The following is a 14,694-nucleotide window of genomic DNA, read 5'->3' as shown; positions in this document are numbered from 1 at the left end:
TTTGTACATGGATCTCTGTGAGCACAGAAAAAAGACTTACACGTGAATATGAGTCTAAATATGTTTAAAAGTAGATACCAACATGGTTCATAATGGGTCAAATAAGTACCCCACGAGAAGTAAGAAAATTCTGGGAAATAAAAGGTAACTCTCATGAAACGTGGTGACTTAACGTCCATCTGTAAATAACTGACTACAAATCTTGTCTTTAAAAGGCCATTTCCAAGGCGTAATAAGCAGGTTCTGTCACAGGATGATAATGCAAAGAAACTGAATAGAGTACAGTATTCTGTACAGGTACAAGATCTGAATGTGCTGAGTACATTAAGATCCATTGATTACATTAAATAATTTTTATTTTTTTAATGTCCCGGGACAAAATAAGAATGAAACTTTTATTTGCTGTATCTTTTTTAAAAAATGTACGCAACTGGATTTATTAATTACCCTGAGAATTTTAGTTTATTCACAAATCAAGGTAGGAATCTTTGAACCAAAGATGTTTTTCTGTCTTTGTGAAGCAATATTCCCTACTTCTTTTATTGTATTTTAGAAAAATCATGTTTCTTTTTCAAATGCCTTTTTATTTTTTTTAAATTATAAAATGATTACATGTCTCATTTTCAATTGAATAGACAAATCTCTTTTTTCCTTCCGAGGTGTCTGCAGAATGCTTGGATTTTCGACATCTCAAAGCTCTTTTAATTCACTGCTCACAACCAAATTTACATCTTAATTGCTGAGTTCACATTTAACAATATAGACAGCATAATGCTACTGGTAATTAAGCTTTTACTACCTGCTTTTGTATAGTATTCTTAGGCACAGTTTTTGCTATGTGAGTTCTCCACTAGAAACTTGTATGCATTTAGACCACAAATAAAAGGCATCAGGCCCATATCTTAGATATGGCTAAATACATGGCAGGAAAATTGCTTTCTTCTGTTGGGGGGACCAAATCATATCTGGCATTTTTATATTCTGAATGTTAATGCGGCTGTTCTAGTTTAGTGTGTTGTTTTTTAAAGGCCTAGAACATTTGAGAGGCTGAAAGACCGAGCTGAGTTCTGATCTAGTAAATTTAACACAGACTGGATATCTCAACTAATTTATTTTGATCTCAAAGATTATATTATTTCTATCATGTAGGACTAATATGCAGTAGAGCTGAATTACATCAAAATTTCGGGTCATAAGGTAGCAGTTATCTCTTTGCCATAAATAGCTGGTAGCTATTCCATTGTACATTTGCTAGTATAAAAAATCCTGTATTTAAAACTAGGACTTAAGAAGATTCTGTTATATGGAAAGTAAAAACAGGCTTATACACTGTTGGAGAAAAAAGACCCTTCTCTTATATTCTCTTTTCTTTAAAAAGCACTTCTGTTTGAAACTAGTCCTTATAATGACCAGACTGTGTGATGATTTACAAAATGTTTCTGGGTTGATTTTTTAAAGCATTCAGCGTGTGTTATATGTTATAATTATATAAACTGCCTTTTATTTGAAAGATGACGTTTGGGGTAAAAATCATATATACTTGTATATATGATTTGGAAGCTTGGAGGCTTACATTGAAATAAGTATATGATTAAGAACACTTTTAGTGTACCAGTTAGTAATGTTCTCCCTACAAAAAAAAAGAGAAAAAAGCAGTGTTTATTTTGTCAAAATGCATTGAGATGGTTTCAATGTACTACTTCCCCTACGGCCCTCAGGGTCCCACCCCTGAAACTGGAGCAGCAAATTTGTTCTGCAGTTGTTTACCTTTGTTTTGAAAAGCTATGCATTGTATATCTATAGGTAGAGAGACAGAAGCAGGTAAAGAAATGTTTACACATAGAATTTACATAGGCATTCTCGCAAACTGCATTGAGGCACGCTTTCCTCTTCTGTAGTTGTATAAAACTGCATTCCACCTCAAAGATGACGATCCCACTTCACATGCCCGAACAATTTAGAAAGCATGTCTTGGATTTTTTTTTTTTTTTAATGCCCAGTAGAGATCAGGGAAACAGGCAACGACACGATGACGGATCAATGAGAAACTACAGCACTAAATAAGAAGGAGCCCCCTCCCGTGGAATAAAACACAGACTACGGCAGGACAAACTTCATTCTCTACCTTCCGCGGAATCCTTTCCCAAATTAACTGAGTCTGCGTGAGTTCTTCTGTGCAAGGCAAAAGAGATCTTAGGTGAGAAACCCAAGACACATCCCTCCAGTGCTTAGAGGGTTAAATTAGTTAGGTTTCTTTTCTCGCTTCCCGGGGCGGGGGTGGGGGGGAGGGAGGGAGGGAGTAAAAAAGATAAGAAAAAAAAGAAAAAGAAAGAAAAAAAGAAAGAAAGAAAGAAAGAAAAGGCAGAGCCCAGTATCTACGGGCAGCGTTTCGTCTCCGGTCCTCGCTCTCTTTTTCTCTCCCGTTCCGTCGCCAGCCCCTTCGCGTCTCTGCACCCTCCGTACCTGCCTGCTTCCGCGGCGCCTCGCAGCCTCCAGTCGCCTCCGTCCTGATTGGGCGGAGACCCCCCAATCGGCTGCGCGCCTGGGCCGGTGGGACTGCATATGTTAAGCTCTACTTCATATTAATAAGCTCCAATCGGGGCTTTAAGTCCTTGATTAGGAGAGTGTGAGAGCTCTGGTCCCAACTGGCTGTGCCTATAGGCTTGTCACCAGGAGAACATTTGTGTTAATTGCGCTCTGCTCTGTCAAGGAAACTTTGATTTATAGCGGGGGTGCGCAAATAATGGTTGCCGGTCGCACATGGATTCGGTAGAACTTTGCCTTCCTGAATCTTTTTCCCTGCACTACGAGGAAGAGTAGGTACCTTTTTCTTTCCTTTTTAAAACTCGTCCTGGGGGTGAGAGTGTGGGGTGAACGGAATGGATCTTGGCGCACGGATTCAGGTAATGCCCTGGGTATGTCGTGCGCACGAGCGCTTGTTTGTGTCTGTCTTGTGCCTTTTGTGTTGAGGGTGATCTCCTAATTCAGTAAGTCGAGAATTGTTCTCTGACTACAGTGTTACCTTTGAGGCAAAGCTCAGTGACTGTCAGTAAAACAGCTGGGTGACAGTCACTTCTTATTCAGGTGCTAAGAATAGGCACTTGGCACAAATGCTTAGTGAACTGTTAAAATGCATCTTTTACTAGGACCCATTTTCCCAAGGAAAAATGTTTTAAAATACAGGATTCAAAATGGTTTATACTATTGAGTGCCTCTTATGTATTTGCAGTTTGACAGATATTTTCAGCTCCCTGTCATTTCTTACCGCGCAGTTAGAGGCAAAATTGCACATTTACTAATTCTCCTTCAGAGAACAATTTAAAAACTAGCCCTGTGCAATCCGGGGCTAGAATAATGTTATTTGCATGGTTAGCATTAAGTCAGCACTTAACTGACAAATCAGTCCATTAAGTAACATGAGATTTTAACACATTATAAATATTTAAGGGGAGGGAAAAAAAAACTAAAGAAGAAACAGTAGTGACTTTCTAAATTTCCCCTTGAATAGACAATGCTGAGATTGTGGATTTGTTTCATGTATCGTGTCCAGAAAATGCAGAAAAGTACTTTTGTCCTTAGATGCAGTTTAATTGGTATTTATTAATATCTTTATGCACATGGAAATATACATATTTGGATCGCCCAAGGTAGGGGACATGTGAGTAGGGGGTAGAAGGAGTAAATTAGGCATTCTTGTGTAAATGAGTGGGTCATAAACTTAATTTCAACCCACCGTTGAAATATTAGTTTATCACAGGAGCTGTCACTGGTTCCTGTTTCTGTTGAGTCAGTTGTATGGCTTTGCTTTCCCATTACAGTAATACCAACTGTTATAATTCTGAAAAGAGTGCTCTTGGCAAACGTTTCTCTCTATAGATTGTGAAGAAAATATAAAACTCTCCAGAGGAGAAGGTCGTGCATTATAGGTAGATGTCCACTAGCGGTCCTTAGTGACTGCATATTGCCTTGGTTTGTAATTAAGCAAGAGATGAAAAGTGACTTGCAGTCTCAGTGGCTCCTCGTGTGTGTGAGTGTGAGTGTGTGTGCGCGTGTGCGTATGCATGCTTGCACACATACACACTCACACAAGGGATATTAGCCGAGGGATGGATTTAGGAAGAACTGAAAGGTTGGAAGGCAGTGCTTGCGTCAGTAGTAAACACTTCAAGGAAGAAACAACCTTAAATTGTGTGAAAATATAAATGAAAAATAAACAAAGGTAGGACTGCCCACTCAAGTGAAGTTTGAAGGTGAGCGCGCCGGAGGCTGTCCCACTGGAGAATTTCATATGTCTTCATGTCAGGAAGAATGCATTATCCAAGCTCACCCAATTCTGAACTTTCTCTCATAAATAAATAAACAAAACAAACTTTAACCCCCCACCCCCACCCCCAGGCTTCTTTGTAGTTTCCTTGAATTTAACTTCTTATAGCTAATTTGAATAATTAGTTTAGATAAGCCTCTTAAAGCAGACACATTTAAATGAAATCAGGACACATGTCCTTTTGGCTTTGGCGCAAGATTCAAACTAGGTTTCTTTTTGGCTCAATTAAAAGTCATCTTTAAAAACTACAGATTTATTGTTTGCATGCAGTTCTGATGGTTACGTGGTTCACCGGACAGACAGAAAGATCTAATGCTTAGTAACGCATCTGCCTCTCTGTCTCAATTAATAAACCATAGAATTTATACATGCTATTAATATTCATAGTAAAGTGTGCTGGGTTAAACCCCATCACGTGTGAGTATACATGGAAATGAAACCAGAGTTATGCAGTTTCAGAGGAGAATATTGGACAATTTCTGCTTTGGAAGCTGTTAAAAAGATTCATGTAATTTATTGGCCACCATTAGGAGAGCCTAAAATGTTAACCTATAACTATGTATTTTTTATTTTAGGAAATGTGCCAGCACATTAAAGAGCATAATACTTGAAAGCTTGTTTCACATTTAATAGCAGTAATAACTGATAGCATAAATAGATGAAAATAATATATCTGCTCATTTTGACATATGTGTCAGTCTAATCATTCTAAATGAGTGTGCTCATCACATGATTCCCTTTCAACCTCTGATTAAAATGTAACATTGACTACAGGATTATAGAGCGGACTTAATTTTACTGACTGTTTTAACAGTTGTCACAGCTGCTGGAAGAAGGAAAGGCAATTGAAACACTCCAAAACAGGCAAGGCGAGGAGGGAACAGTTCAGTAAATTTCAGCCTGATCATGGGAAGACAGACATCCAAAATTAAACAGATTTGTGTTTTAAGATTCCTGCTTGGAGCTATGCAAGTTTTATTTTGTAAGGTTTCCTCTTTCTTTTTCAGGGTTTTGCTTCTTTTCTCTGCCTCATCTCTCCCTGTTAAAAGCTAAAAGTAAATTGAAATACAACTATCCAAAAGTAATACTATAATGTCAAAAAATACATGGGATAAAAATAGGCAGGAAGGAAAAACGTATGCAATGACAGCAACAACAAAAAGCCTAAACCAGTGGATGCAATTTTTTTAAAAAGATGGGCGCTTGCCTAAGTCACTTTAGATGTGATTTTATTTGAGAACTATGGACAGAGTCTTTAAGTTTATTTTTCTAAGAAGGAATCCTTAAACTCCAGACTTGGAGCTCATATTACTTTTCCTTCCTGTTTCTTCTCTGTAAATCTGTTGAAAACACCTGCAGCCTTAAAGGTAGGGGTTTTCGGATGATTTCTTTGTGAATTGCTGGAAGTGACAACCAGCTGCACTTAGGGGTGAGTGTTCCTAAGCTGTAGAGTCTCGTAACCTTGCCCATCACATCACTAAAGTGAACAGATTAATTCTGTTTCTCTAAAAATTAAATAACTACTGTACATATCCCAAACTATATATAGTCGAAATAGCCAGACAGTGTGGATTATGTAACATATGATTTTTCTCCTTGGAGTAAGCAAAAAGTGTTCTGAGTTAATGGAATCAATGTTGGATGGGAGTGGTGAGTAAGTGCTGGGCACCCCATGCTTCACTAGCCCTTTGTGTCAGTGTATTTATGTATTACCCTGTACAGATTGGGTGGTAAGTTTAGAAAGCTTCCTTTTACAGAAAGGGCTGGAAAACAGCTTCCCATTTCCTGGTCAGAGGCAAGGGTGATGGTGTTGGCTGGTTCTTATAGCGATGGGTTTCTCATCTTCGTGTGTTTATGGCACTTCTGCTTTATTTACTGAGCCTAGTGTGTTGCAGCGGTAATTAACCCATGTTATTAGCAAAGCCCTTGTGAATATCCATTAATTCTCTTGCATGGATGATCATTTTTCCAGTGTTTTCCCCCCAATACGGTATCATTGTTCTTTTTTCTTTTTTTAAATTCTAAATTGATGGCCTTTGATATATTTATTTGATTTAATCTGACCTGGGATGTATATTGGCCATCTTATAAAGAATGGTATTGTAATTCAGCTTTAAGAAATGCTAACAGAAGCCAGAGAAAAGATTTTTTGCTGTTCTTTTCAAAGCAAAGAAGAAAATAAAGGTTTAAAAAGAAAATAATGCAGGAAATTAGTTTTAACTTCAAATTTTCCAGATCTTAGAATTTATGTTATTTTGTGCCTTTGAAGTCTTTTAATCAGATTTCTACTGAGTTAAGAATACTTTAGGCATTTTTGTAAAATATCGAGCCAGCAGAAAAATACTTGTGCTTCTTGTGCTGAAAAAAGATAAGGACCATCTCATTAGCTGGGGCCATACTTTTGCAATTAATTTTAGGTCCGTGGTGCTATTCATCAAAGGGGCAGGTAACTTCTCTATGAGTCTGTTTAACAATATTTTCACAATACCTCACTCTTGCAAGAACTGCAGACAAAGAAGAGGACGTTCTTTGGGAAGGTAGGCATAATGCCGAACCTCAAGTCTGTATCACTTGTGAAAAATTCCTCAACATTTGTTTTAGCCTAGTGACTAAACAAAGTATTTCTTTGTTTTACTTCTAAAGTGCTCTTCAGCACTCAATGTTTTGCTTATATTATTTCATAAAATAAATTAGAATCTGTGCTTATGGTCGATACTTTGTCATACAAGTGGCAATTCATAGCCGTGATTTCTATGACACCAATTAATATCAAATAAACTTTTGAGAATCACCTATCAAGCATTTTGAAATAAGAGGACAGCATCTCACTAGAACTTTAAAGTCATTGCAGCAGATAAGCTATGCTCTGAATTTTGCTTCATAGCAAATTCATGGAAGAAAGAAACAATACAGTGTTGATCTGGTATAAGTGCATATGAGCTCCGGCCCTAGTCAGCTCTCTGGAGAAAATCTTTGATTACCCTGGCCCAGTTTGTTCAGTTTTTATCTCTTTTACATCCACTGGCCTTGTATTAAATTGTCATTGTCCTAAAGCACATGAGGTAGAAGTGAATTGCTGTTTTCTACATTCTCTGACAGTGAAATATTTAGGTTCTTTTTCTCCAATCATACTTATGTGTGTATTTGATAGTCCAGGGATGACATCCAGCATCTCTGCTGCTTGACATTTTTTCTTACTGCATTTTGTATGTTTTGCTGTTGATTATTGTTTTCATAGCCATGTGTATATGGATGTCCACGGTCTATACCATTATAAATAAAGATACACATACGCTACTTTAAAATCCAAAGCAGTCAATAGACTATACCACACACACGTGTGTGCCTTTGTGTGCATGTATAGTATGCATGTGAAATACATATATATATACACGGGAAGAGGTATGTATGTAGAATATAGGTATGCTGCTGAGAGTGTTCATGTAGATTTATATAATAAAGTGGATCTCAAGTAGTTTTCTAACCAGTAAGTGTCCAGTTAAATTTGCCAGGCATAATTTTAACCTGGAATTAGTATTTCAGGTATTTACCAAGTCTGATTTTAAATTAAATTGGTTTAACTACTATGTAACAGACAGGTAACAGGTAACCTAATACATTAATTTGTTTCTGATTTTATAAATTGTTAATTATTATCATTTAAAAATTCAATATCTAGAAATCATAAATAATTTGTAAAATAGGAAATAAGCCACTAGTATTAAATACATAATTTAATGGTTTGGGCCCATATCCAAGAAACAGTTTTGAATAAGCTCTTGGCTACACTGTTTTCTTATACAGTTGGGCCTGACAAATATATCTAAATGTAAACATGATACTTTTAAATAAATGCAAAATATAAATTTCACTTATCCTCACTACATAAATGTCATTTTCTTTTTTTTTTGCTAAAAGCACATAAAGAAAATTAATAAGTCTTATATCCATATAAAGTACATCATAGATTTCTGAATTTTATTCTAAGAGGTAAGTTTGAAGGTCTGTGATTTTGATTAGTAAATCTGAATGAGTGTTGAGAGGAACCACTTATCCAAATGCTCTTTCTATTCAAATTCTTGTTCTAATTCATATTTTGTTTAAATTCCTAGATTCATTTCCTGCCCTTATTTGTTTGTATAGTACTTTAACAAATTTAATGTTTCTCGTTTTTAAAAAAATCCTGCTGTTTCTTTATGCCAATCCGTCTGCTGAAAGTTAGCTCCTTTATTATCTGAGGGTGTCAAGTGACAGCCTTCTGCCTTTTGAAGGATTTACCTGGCATCTTATTCTTGTTTCAAGTTCATTTTAGACTTCTACTTTCGAAGTCTGGGAAACCTAGCTAATAAGAATAATTTCCGTTCAATTATAACAAACACATCCTTCCTCTCTATGTTTTTCTTTACAGAAGTGCCAGATGTTTCTTCTCCTCTGATTTGGACACTATTTCTCAGTATTTTCCAAATGTATTTTCTAATCAATTATACAAAACCATCAGCTTGAGAAGGTTTAGATTGTGTGTGTGCTGTGTATGTGTACCATTGCATCCCCCCCTTTTAATTGTTTTAAAAAATTTTTAAACATTTGGAGGGAACTTGCTTTTTATGTTTTGATTTTTCAAATATTTTGCCATTTTCATTGATGGCAATACACGTATATTTGGAAGATAACTCACTAAGGCAAAGCAATAAAAGAAAAAGTACAGTTTTAAATAAATTGGCTTCTCACTGGCCAATTAAAGTCCATTTCCATATACTGGCATAGATCTATGTGTGCATTTGAATATAAATACATAGCACGCAACACTAGCCATTAGAAATGCAGCCTCTGGCTATATGGAATTCTTTCACACAATATCGTAAATAAAAACACTGGCTTTGGGCATTTAAAATCTATTAAAAGAGTTGTTTAAAGTGTTAAACTCACGGAGAGCCTACCTAAGATCAGATTACGTTGTAAAAAACGAACTCGGAAGCAAATTTATATTTTGATGATGGAAGGCAGTCTCTGTCACATACATTCCTCTGGCCTTCTCATCTTGCTTTGAGTGAAACAAAATTGCACATATACTTTTCATCATTTTGATTGGAAGTACACATTACGTATGATATGCTCTCGCAGCACTTACCTAGCCAAAGAAAACAAATTAATATCAGCCACACTAAGGGCTGTCAGGCATATCAGAGACATATCAATTTAACTTTGCTTCCTCTTACACCTCCGCAAACAGTTGCTTAAGATGGTACTAAATAAAAGGGAAGCTACCAATAAATTCTCATATTGTATTAGAGATTGATGGCTAGTAGAAGTGCAGTGAAAACCAGCGTGTTTGTTTACTTCTCTTTAAAACTCTAGCTGTGGGAATACAGAAAGCGCAGTCAGTAATGAGTTTTGTTTTTAAAAAAGAGTATAACTGAAGCTTGTTCAAATCTTTTTACTGCCTTGGAAGTAATGGGATTATAATGGGATTTACTTTTTTAAAAAGTCTGAAGTGGTGAGTCTTGGTTGCTCTTACGTGTGATGTATGTAAAGACTTTGAACAAGTGGAGAGTCAGAAGCAGCAGCCTTGCCAGTCCACTTTAAACAAGGGACATTTCTTTTTTGTTGCACTTTGCATACATTTTCTGAGAAAGAAAAAAAAAATCTTGTTCTTTCTTTTTATCTGGCTTATTCAATAGGCAAAAAAAAAAAATGAAATTTAAAAAAGTAAATCAAGAACTTAGGCACAGAAAATAGGCAGAAGCATACTGAATTCTTTTTTTCTCCTCCATGATCAGCATGGTATCTTTGTATGTGATAATTCCTTTTTCATCTGCTCTAGGAAGATTTTACTCATTTAAGGTGCTTTTGAGAATTTAAACAAAGGACTCGTTAAATAAATACATTTACTTTCTTTTTAATACAATATGAGTAAAAATGTTTGAAAAGGTGTCCTTTTCAAGGCAGTTAAAATGTTGTTACAGTTCATACTTATAAGAATTTCTTTTGCTTTGAAAAGAATATCTAAAATGATGTTCAGAGTGAGCAAAACTAGTGAGTCATATAAAAAATTATAGAGACTAAGGTACTTAAGAGAAAAATTCAAATGTGAGGTTGTTCAATCAATGGCCCTTTGCCCTCCATAATTCCAAATTATTATAGTACTTTCACTTCTCCACAAATGTAAGATGGCCATGTTAAATTGTATTCATTTTTTCCATAAATGAAAGAATACTCTAACAATGCTTTCTTCACAGCCATTAATCTATTAAAACAGATCAGATATTTTGAGGAAGAATATCATGCCCGTAACCAACTATTCATGGCCAAAGAAAGGGAAAGATATATAGGAGAAAGTGATTGTATACAGTTGGTTCTGGGTCCTATGAAATGACAGAAGCATCCCTTTTATCCACAGACTTAAATGAGACCTGCCTCATCAGTCATGGGATCATAGTGTCACAGATGGAAAGGCAACCATCAGCTGAATTGTACTGAACTACACACTTGGCTAATTCATCTTATTGCCCTCCTCATCTAAGGAAAGGCTCATTCTGTTCCTGGAGTCTAGACAGAATCAGGGGTTGGGCTCAGGTGGGAGCATGTGGCTGCCTCTTTCTGTTCTCTCTTAGCCATTCAGCAAAGGGAGGTGAGGAACAAATGGGCAATTTATGCACAGAAGCCCAAGCAGAGATTCTTTCCTAGGGTCAGGAATTTATTATTCAGTTGTTGAAGTAAAGTTCATATTTCTCTTATGTTCTAGAAATATCACTGTTGTCTTTCATGCTCCAAAGAGCTACCCAGAAATGATTAGGGACGTCTCTCAATTTGTATGAACCGTGAACTAGGGTAAGCGTTTTGTACCAGACAGAAATGGAGAGCAGATCATCCACTTATGTTAGTCTGGAGGATGATTCTTTTTTCATACCTTTATATGGAACTGTTCAGTTGGTTAAGTCTAAAGAATGAGAAAAATGATGAGGTTAAACACTCAAATTGTATTTTTGTATTTTTTAATTTCCTTATAGTGAACAAAACTTTAATGTCTAAAGCATTTATGAGGGTTTTAATGATTGGAAAATCTATCCTGAGAATGTGGTCACCATATGTCACAGCTTTGCTTTCTGTCATGTCTTCAGTGTATGGGGTAAGTTCGGTGATACTGTCTGTTGTCTTACTTTGCTTACATTATAGAACCTCTCTGCCCCACATTGAAATAACCTGAAATATGGGGAAGTGCCCGTTCAGTTCTTAAAAACTTTCCTGAACCCCCTCCATCCCAGCAGCGTTTTCTTTTAAAATTGCTGTTTTTCTATTCATCTGTTTTGCTAAAGGATCATTTACTTTAGTGAAAGGTAAGTGCGTGATATTCATGCCGATTTGCATACACAGTACACTTTATTCCCCCAACCCACCCCGAATTCCAAAGAGATTGCCTTGAACTTTTCATATTTGTTTTTCTTTCGTCTCTGTTTGTCGTGCATTCTAGTTGAGTGCTTTTATAGTGTTTTCTTGATTGTTGTCAGTTTGGGGTACTGCTACTGACATTTTTGTTAAGTTAATGTCACAGCAGAAAAACCTATAGCAAACTGGAATCTGGCGACAGCGTGCGGAAGATACAACTTCTGTTTGATTGTGTGTAAATACAGTTAGTTAGTTGGGGGTTTATCAGATAGCTTGGCAGAAAGAGAGAGGAGCCGTAGAAACTGTTTTCAGTAACTGTGCTGTTCATACACCTGATAAGATGGAGAGAGCTTTTCGAAATGCTGATAGGCTTTGAATAAGAAAAGGATAATCACTTCTACTGGCACCAGCTTATCGGGAATGAAGTAAAACGCCAACACTTTTACATTAGCGAAAGTAAATGTTTTAGACACTCTGTGCCTTTTTTCCTTCAAGTTAAATAGTAGGGGTGCTTTTGAGCATGCTATAATGAATAGAAGGATTTATTACCTGGACGAAATTACAGGTGAATCTGTTGATAAAGGAACCCTCAGCATCAGCAGCAGCTTCTCCGATAAGCAGGTGCATCTATGTGTACGTTCTCTGGAGAAATTATTTCTTTTTCCCTTCCAATTCCATTAACCATCATTTCTGATGTTCGAAGATGCAGTTATGTCCTGTGCCAGTTGAGTCTCCTTGTTTACCAGCAGATGGGTGACAGGCATTTGAAACTTAGCTTATCAGACTTGGAAAATGCTGGTGTGACCTACTATGTAAGTTGGGGCATCTTTACGTTTCTATCACTTGTGCTGAAGCAGCCAACTCCTATACAAGAAATCTTACTTTTTTTCCCCAGGAATGGAATGAGATTCATTATAAATTTAGGATAGGTTAATGAGAAGATAAATGCATTTGGCCAAGTAGTTGTCCATTTTAAAGCACCTCCCCTTAAAAAAGAGACAGATTGGTTTTGCGCTTCAGTATAAACCATGAACTTTCCCTGGCTTTCCCCTTTTCTCTTCTTTGTAATTTGATGCCTACAAATAATTTGGCGTATTCAGATTTGATAAATGGTAGTGCAAGAGCAGATTGATTGATTTTGGATTACTATTGATTACTCTCCATGAGATCACTGTGACACACTCGAATCAATAGTATTTGATTAAGCAAGGCACCACCGTTCTATACATCCAGCAGCGGTGGGGAATCCAGGAACAGAATGTTCACAAGCTGATAAATTGACAAAGCATTCAGCTTTAACTAGCCTTTTGTTCAGCACTAGTTCCTTAAAATATATTTCATTGGAAAGTTCGTTTTTGCAACTCTGGGCCTTTCTGTGCAAGAAAGGTCATCTGTTTAAGGTTTATTAAATTTTAACTCAAAACAACTGGGCTCCATTTAAGATGTAAAATAATTTAAGTACTTACTGCAGGCAACCTTCATGCTTTTGAGCCGTCGCTCAGAGGTTTCATTCTTTTACGAAGATGTCAGTTGTCAACATAAAAATGCATCACTGGCAATGTAATGGTTTAAGATTCAAACTGAAATGAAAATTCCTGCCTGAGGAAAGCACTATCCTCCAACTAAGGTGGTCTTCACTTTCTTCAGAAGTGGGCAAACTTAGGAGCAGCACAGGGAGGCCGCGGCAGGTAGCACACTTTGATCAATTGCACAGCCCAGGCTCCTTTTTTCCCCATCCTATCTGAGGGTATTCATCACATCGCCAATACTACATGCAAAACACTAAATATCATCTGATCTGAGAGCTGCCACTGCCGCTGATACACTGAAATCTTTCTATCTTGAGCAAACTTACAAAGTCGCTGGGGGAAAAAAAGATCATCCGTGATTCTAGTCCTTTAGCGAGGGACCTCAAGGATGAGATTTTCCATCCTATTCCATCAATGTGTAGTCTTGGCCCTTGGGATGAAGCGTTTGCTCTTTTGTTATGTGGGATTGCCACGTTGCTTCTCAAAAAGGCAAGCCTTAGAGTGAACACTCCATTGAATGAGTGGATGGTCTAACGTGCAAAACTTGATTTTCAGTGAAATGTTGACAGCTAGGGCTGTGTGCCCCAAATCTTAACAGGCTCAAGTCTTGAAATATACTTCGATAAATTTTCTCATTTTGATAGTGGGTTTAAAAAAACCCAAAATGAATCTGAGGTGGCTTTCTGAGAGAAAATGAGGAGGAAAGTCAAGTTTGGAGTTATGAAATGCCCCGACAAAACTTCAGGCTTTTTTGCATGAAAGTGAGATACTAGGATTCTAATTAAATTAGGTTGAACCACATGAAATGGCCATTTTTCTAGGTCAGGGAATGGTCAACTATAAGCAATTTTGTGTGATTCCACATAATAATGGAATTTATTCCTATACTGTCCATATCCCATAAACAAATTGAAAGCAAAAACTATATTTTTAATTTTAGGGTGGGCTGTTTCCAATTATGAAAGACACATGAATTCTGTCTGCAATTATAGCCAGTATATTACAGTATCATTTTTTGACAACTACTTTTTTCTTTAACACCGGTAGAGAGTTCCCAAGAACACAGTCTTAGACACACTGAAAAAGTGTGCGTTTATCTGGCTTCTCACCTGTTGTAGCCAAGCTGCTTCTGAGCATCCCTGTAAATTTCTCACCTGCTGAGGGAGAGTATGGCACAAACAACTGAGTTGGGCTCGAGGACTGACCCTCCGAAACAGCACGTTGCTCAGGGTAAATAGTTGGAAAGCAAATTGGGAAGAAGATGCCAACACCTCAACTATGGCATCCCCGCATCCATTCATTAACAGAACGTTAGTTGGCTAGTTAGCGCTTTGCGTGCTTCTCCCCAGAGAAGTATTAAAACTGTGCTCCATTAAATTTATGCCCCGTTGTGGGTTAGGCAGATGTGCAGCTCCCCGAGTGTCGGCAGTGGAGCCCATGATGCTTTATTGGCTGTGG

At 37.1% G+C, this 14,694-nt stretch overlaps 1 protein-coding gene across 24 annotated transcripts in view; it reads left to right on the top strand.

Annotated features, from left to right (window-relative positions):
• ESRRG (estrogen related receptor gamma) overlaps positions 1 to 14,694 on the top strand; it is a 640,838-nt gene that overhangs the window by 420,632 nt on the left and 205,512 nt on the right. Inside the window, exon 1 of one of the 24 annotated variants that reach the window (XM_060297437.1) lies at positions 2,133 to 2,197. The exons of 21 other annotated variants lie outside the window; for them this stretch is intronic. Coding sequence is in view for 1 of the 3 variants with exons in the window: in XM_030868302.2 (XP_030724162.1) it covers positions 2,761 to 2,816 (56 nt within the window). In the remaining 2 variants the exon portion in view is untranslated. Of the gene's footprint in view, positions 1 to 2,132; positions 2,198 to 2,364; positions 2,904 to 14,694 lie in introns of those variants that run through there. 2 more of the 24 variants (XM_030868302.2, XM_060297366.1) reach the window with 2 other exon arrangements.

The sequence above is a fragment of the Globicephala melas genome, chromosome 1 (assembly GCF_963455315.2).
Source record: "Globicephala melas chromosome 1, mGloMel1.2, whole genome shotgun sequence".
In the NCBI taxonomy this organism is placed as follows: domain Eukaryota; kingdom Metazoa; phylum Chordata; class Mammalia; order Artiodactyla; family Delphinidae; genus Globicephala; species Globicephala melas.
The sequence above is the reverse complement of the archived record's forward strand: the minus strand, read 5'-3'. Positions and strand labels throughout refer to the sequence as shown.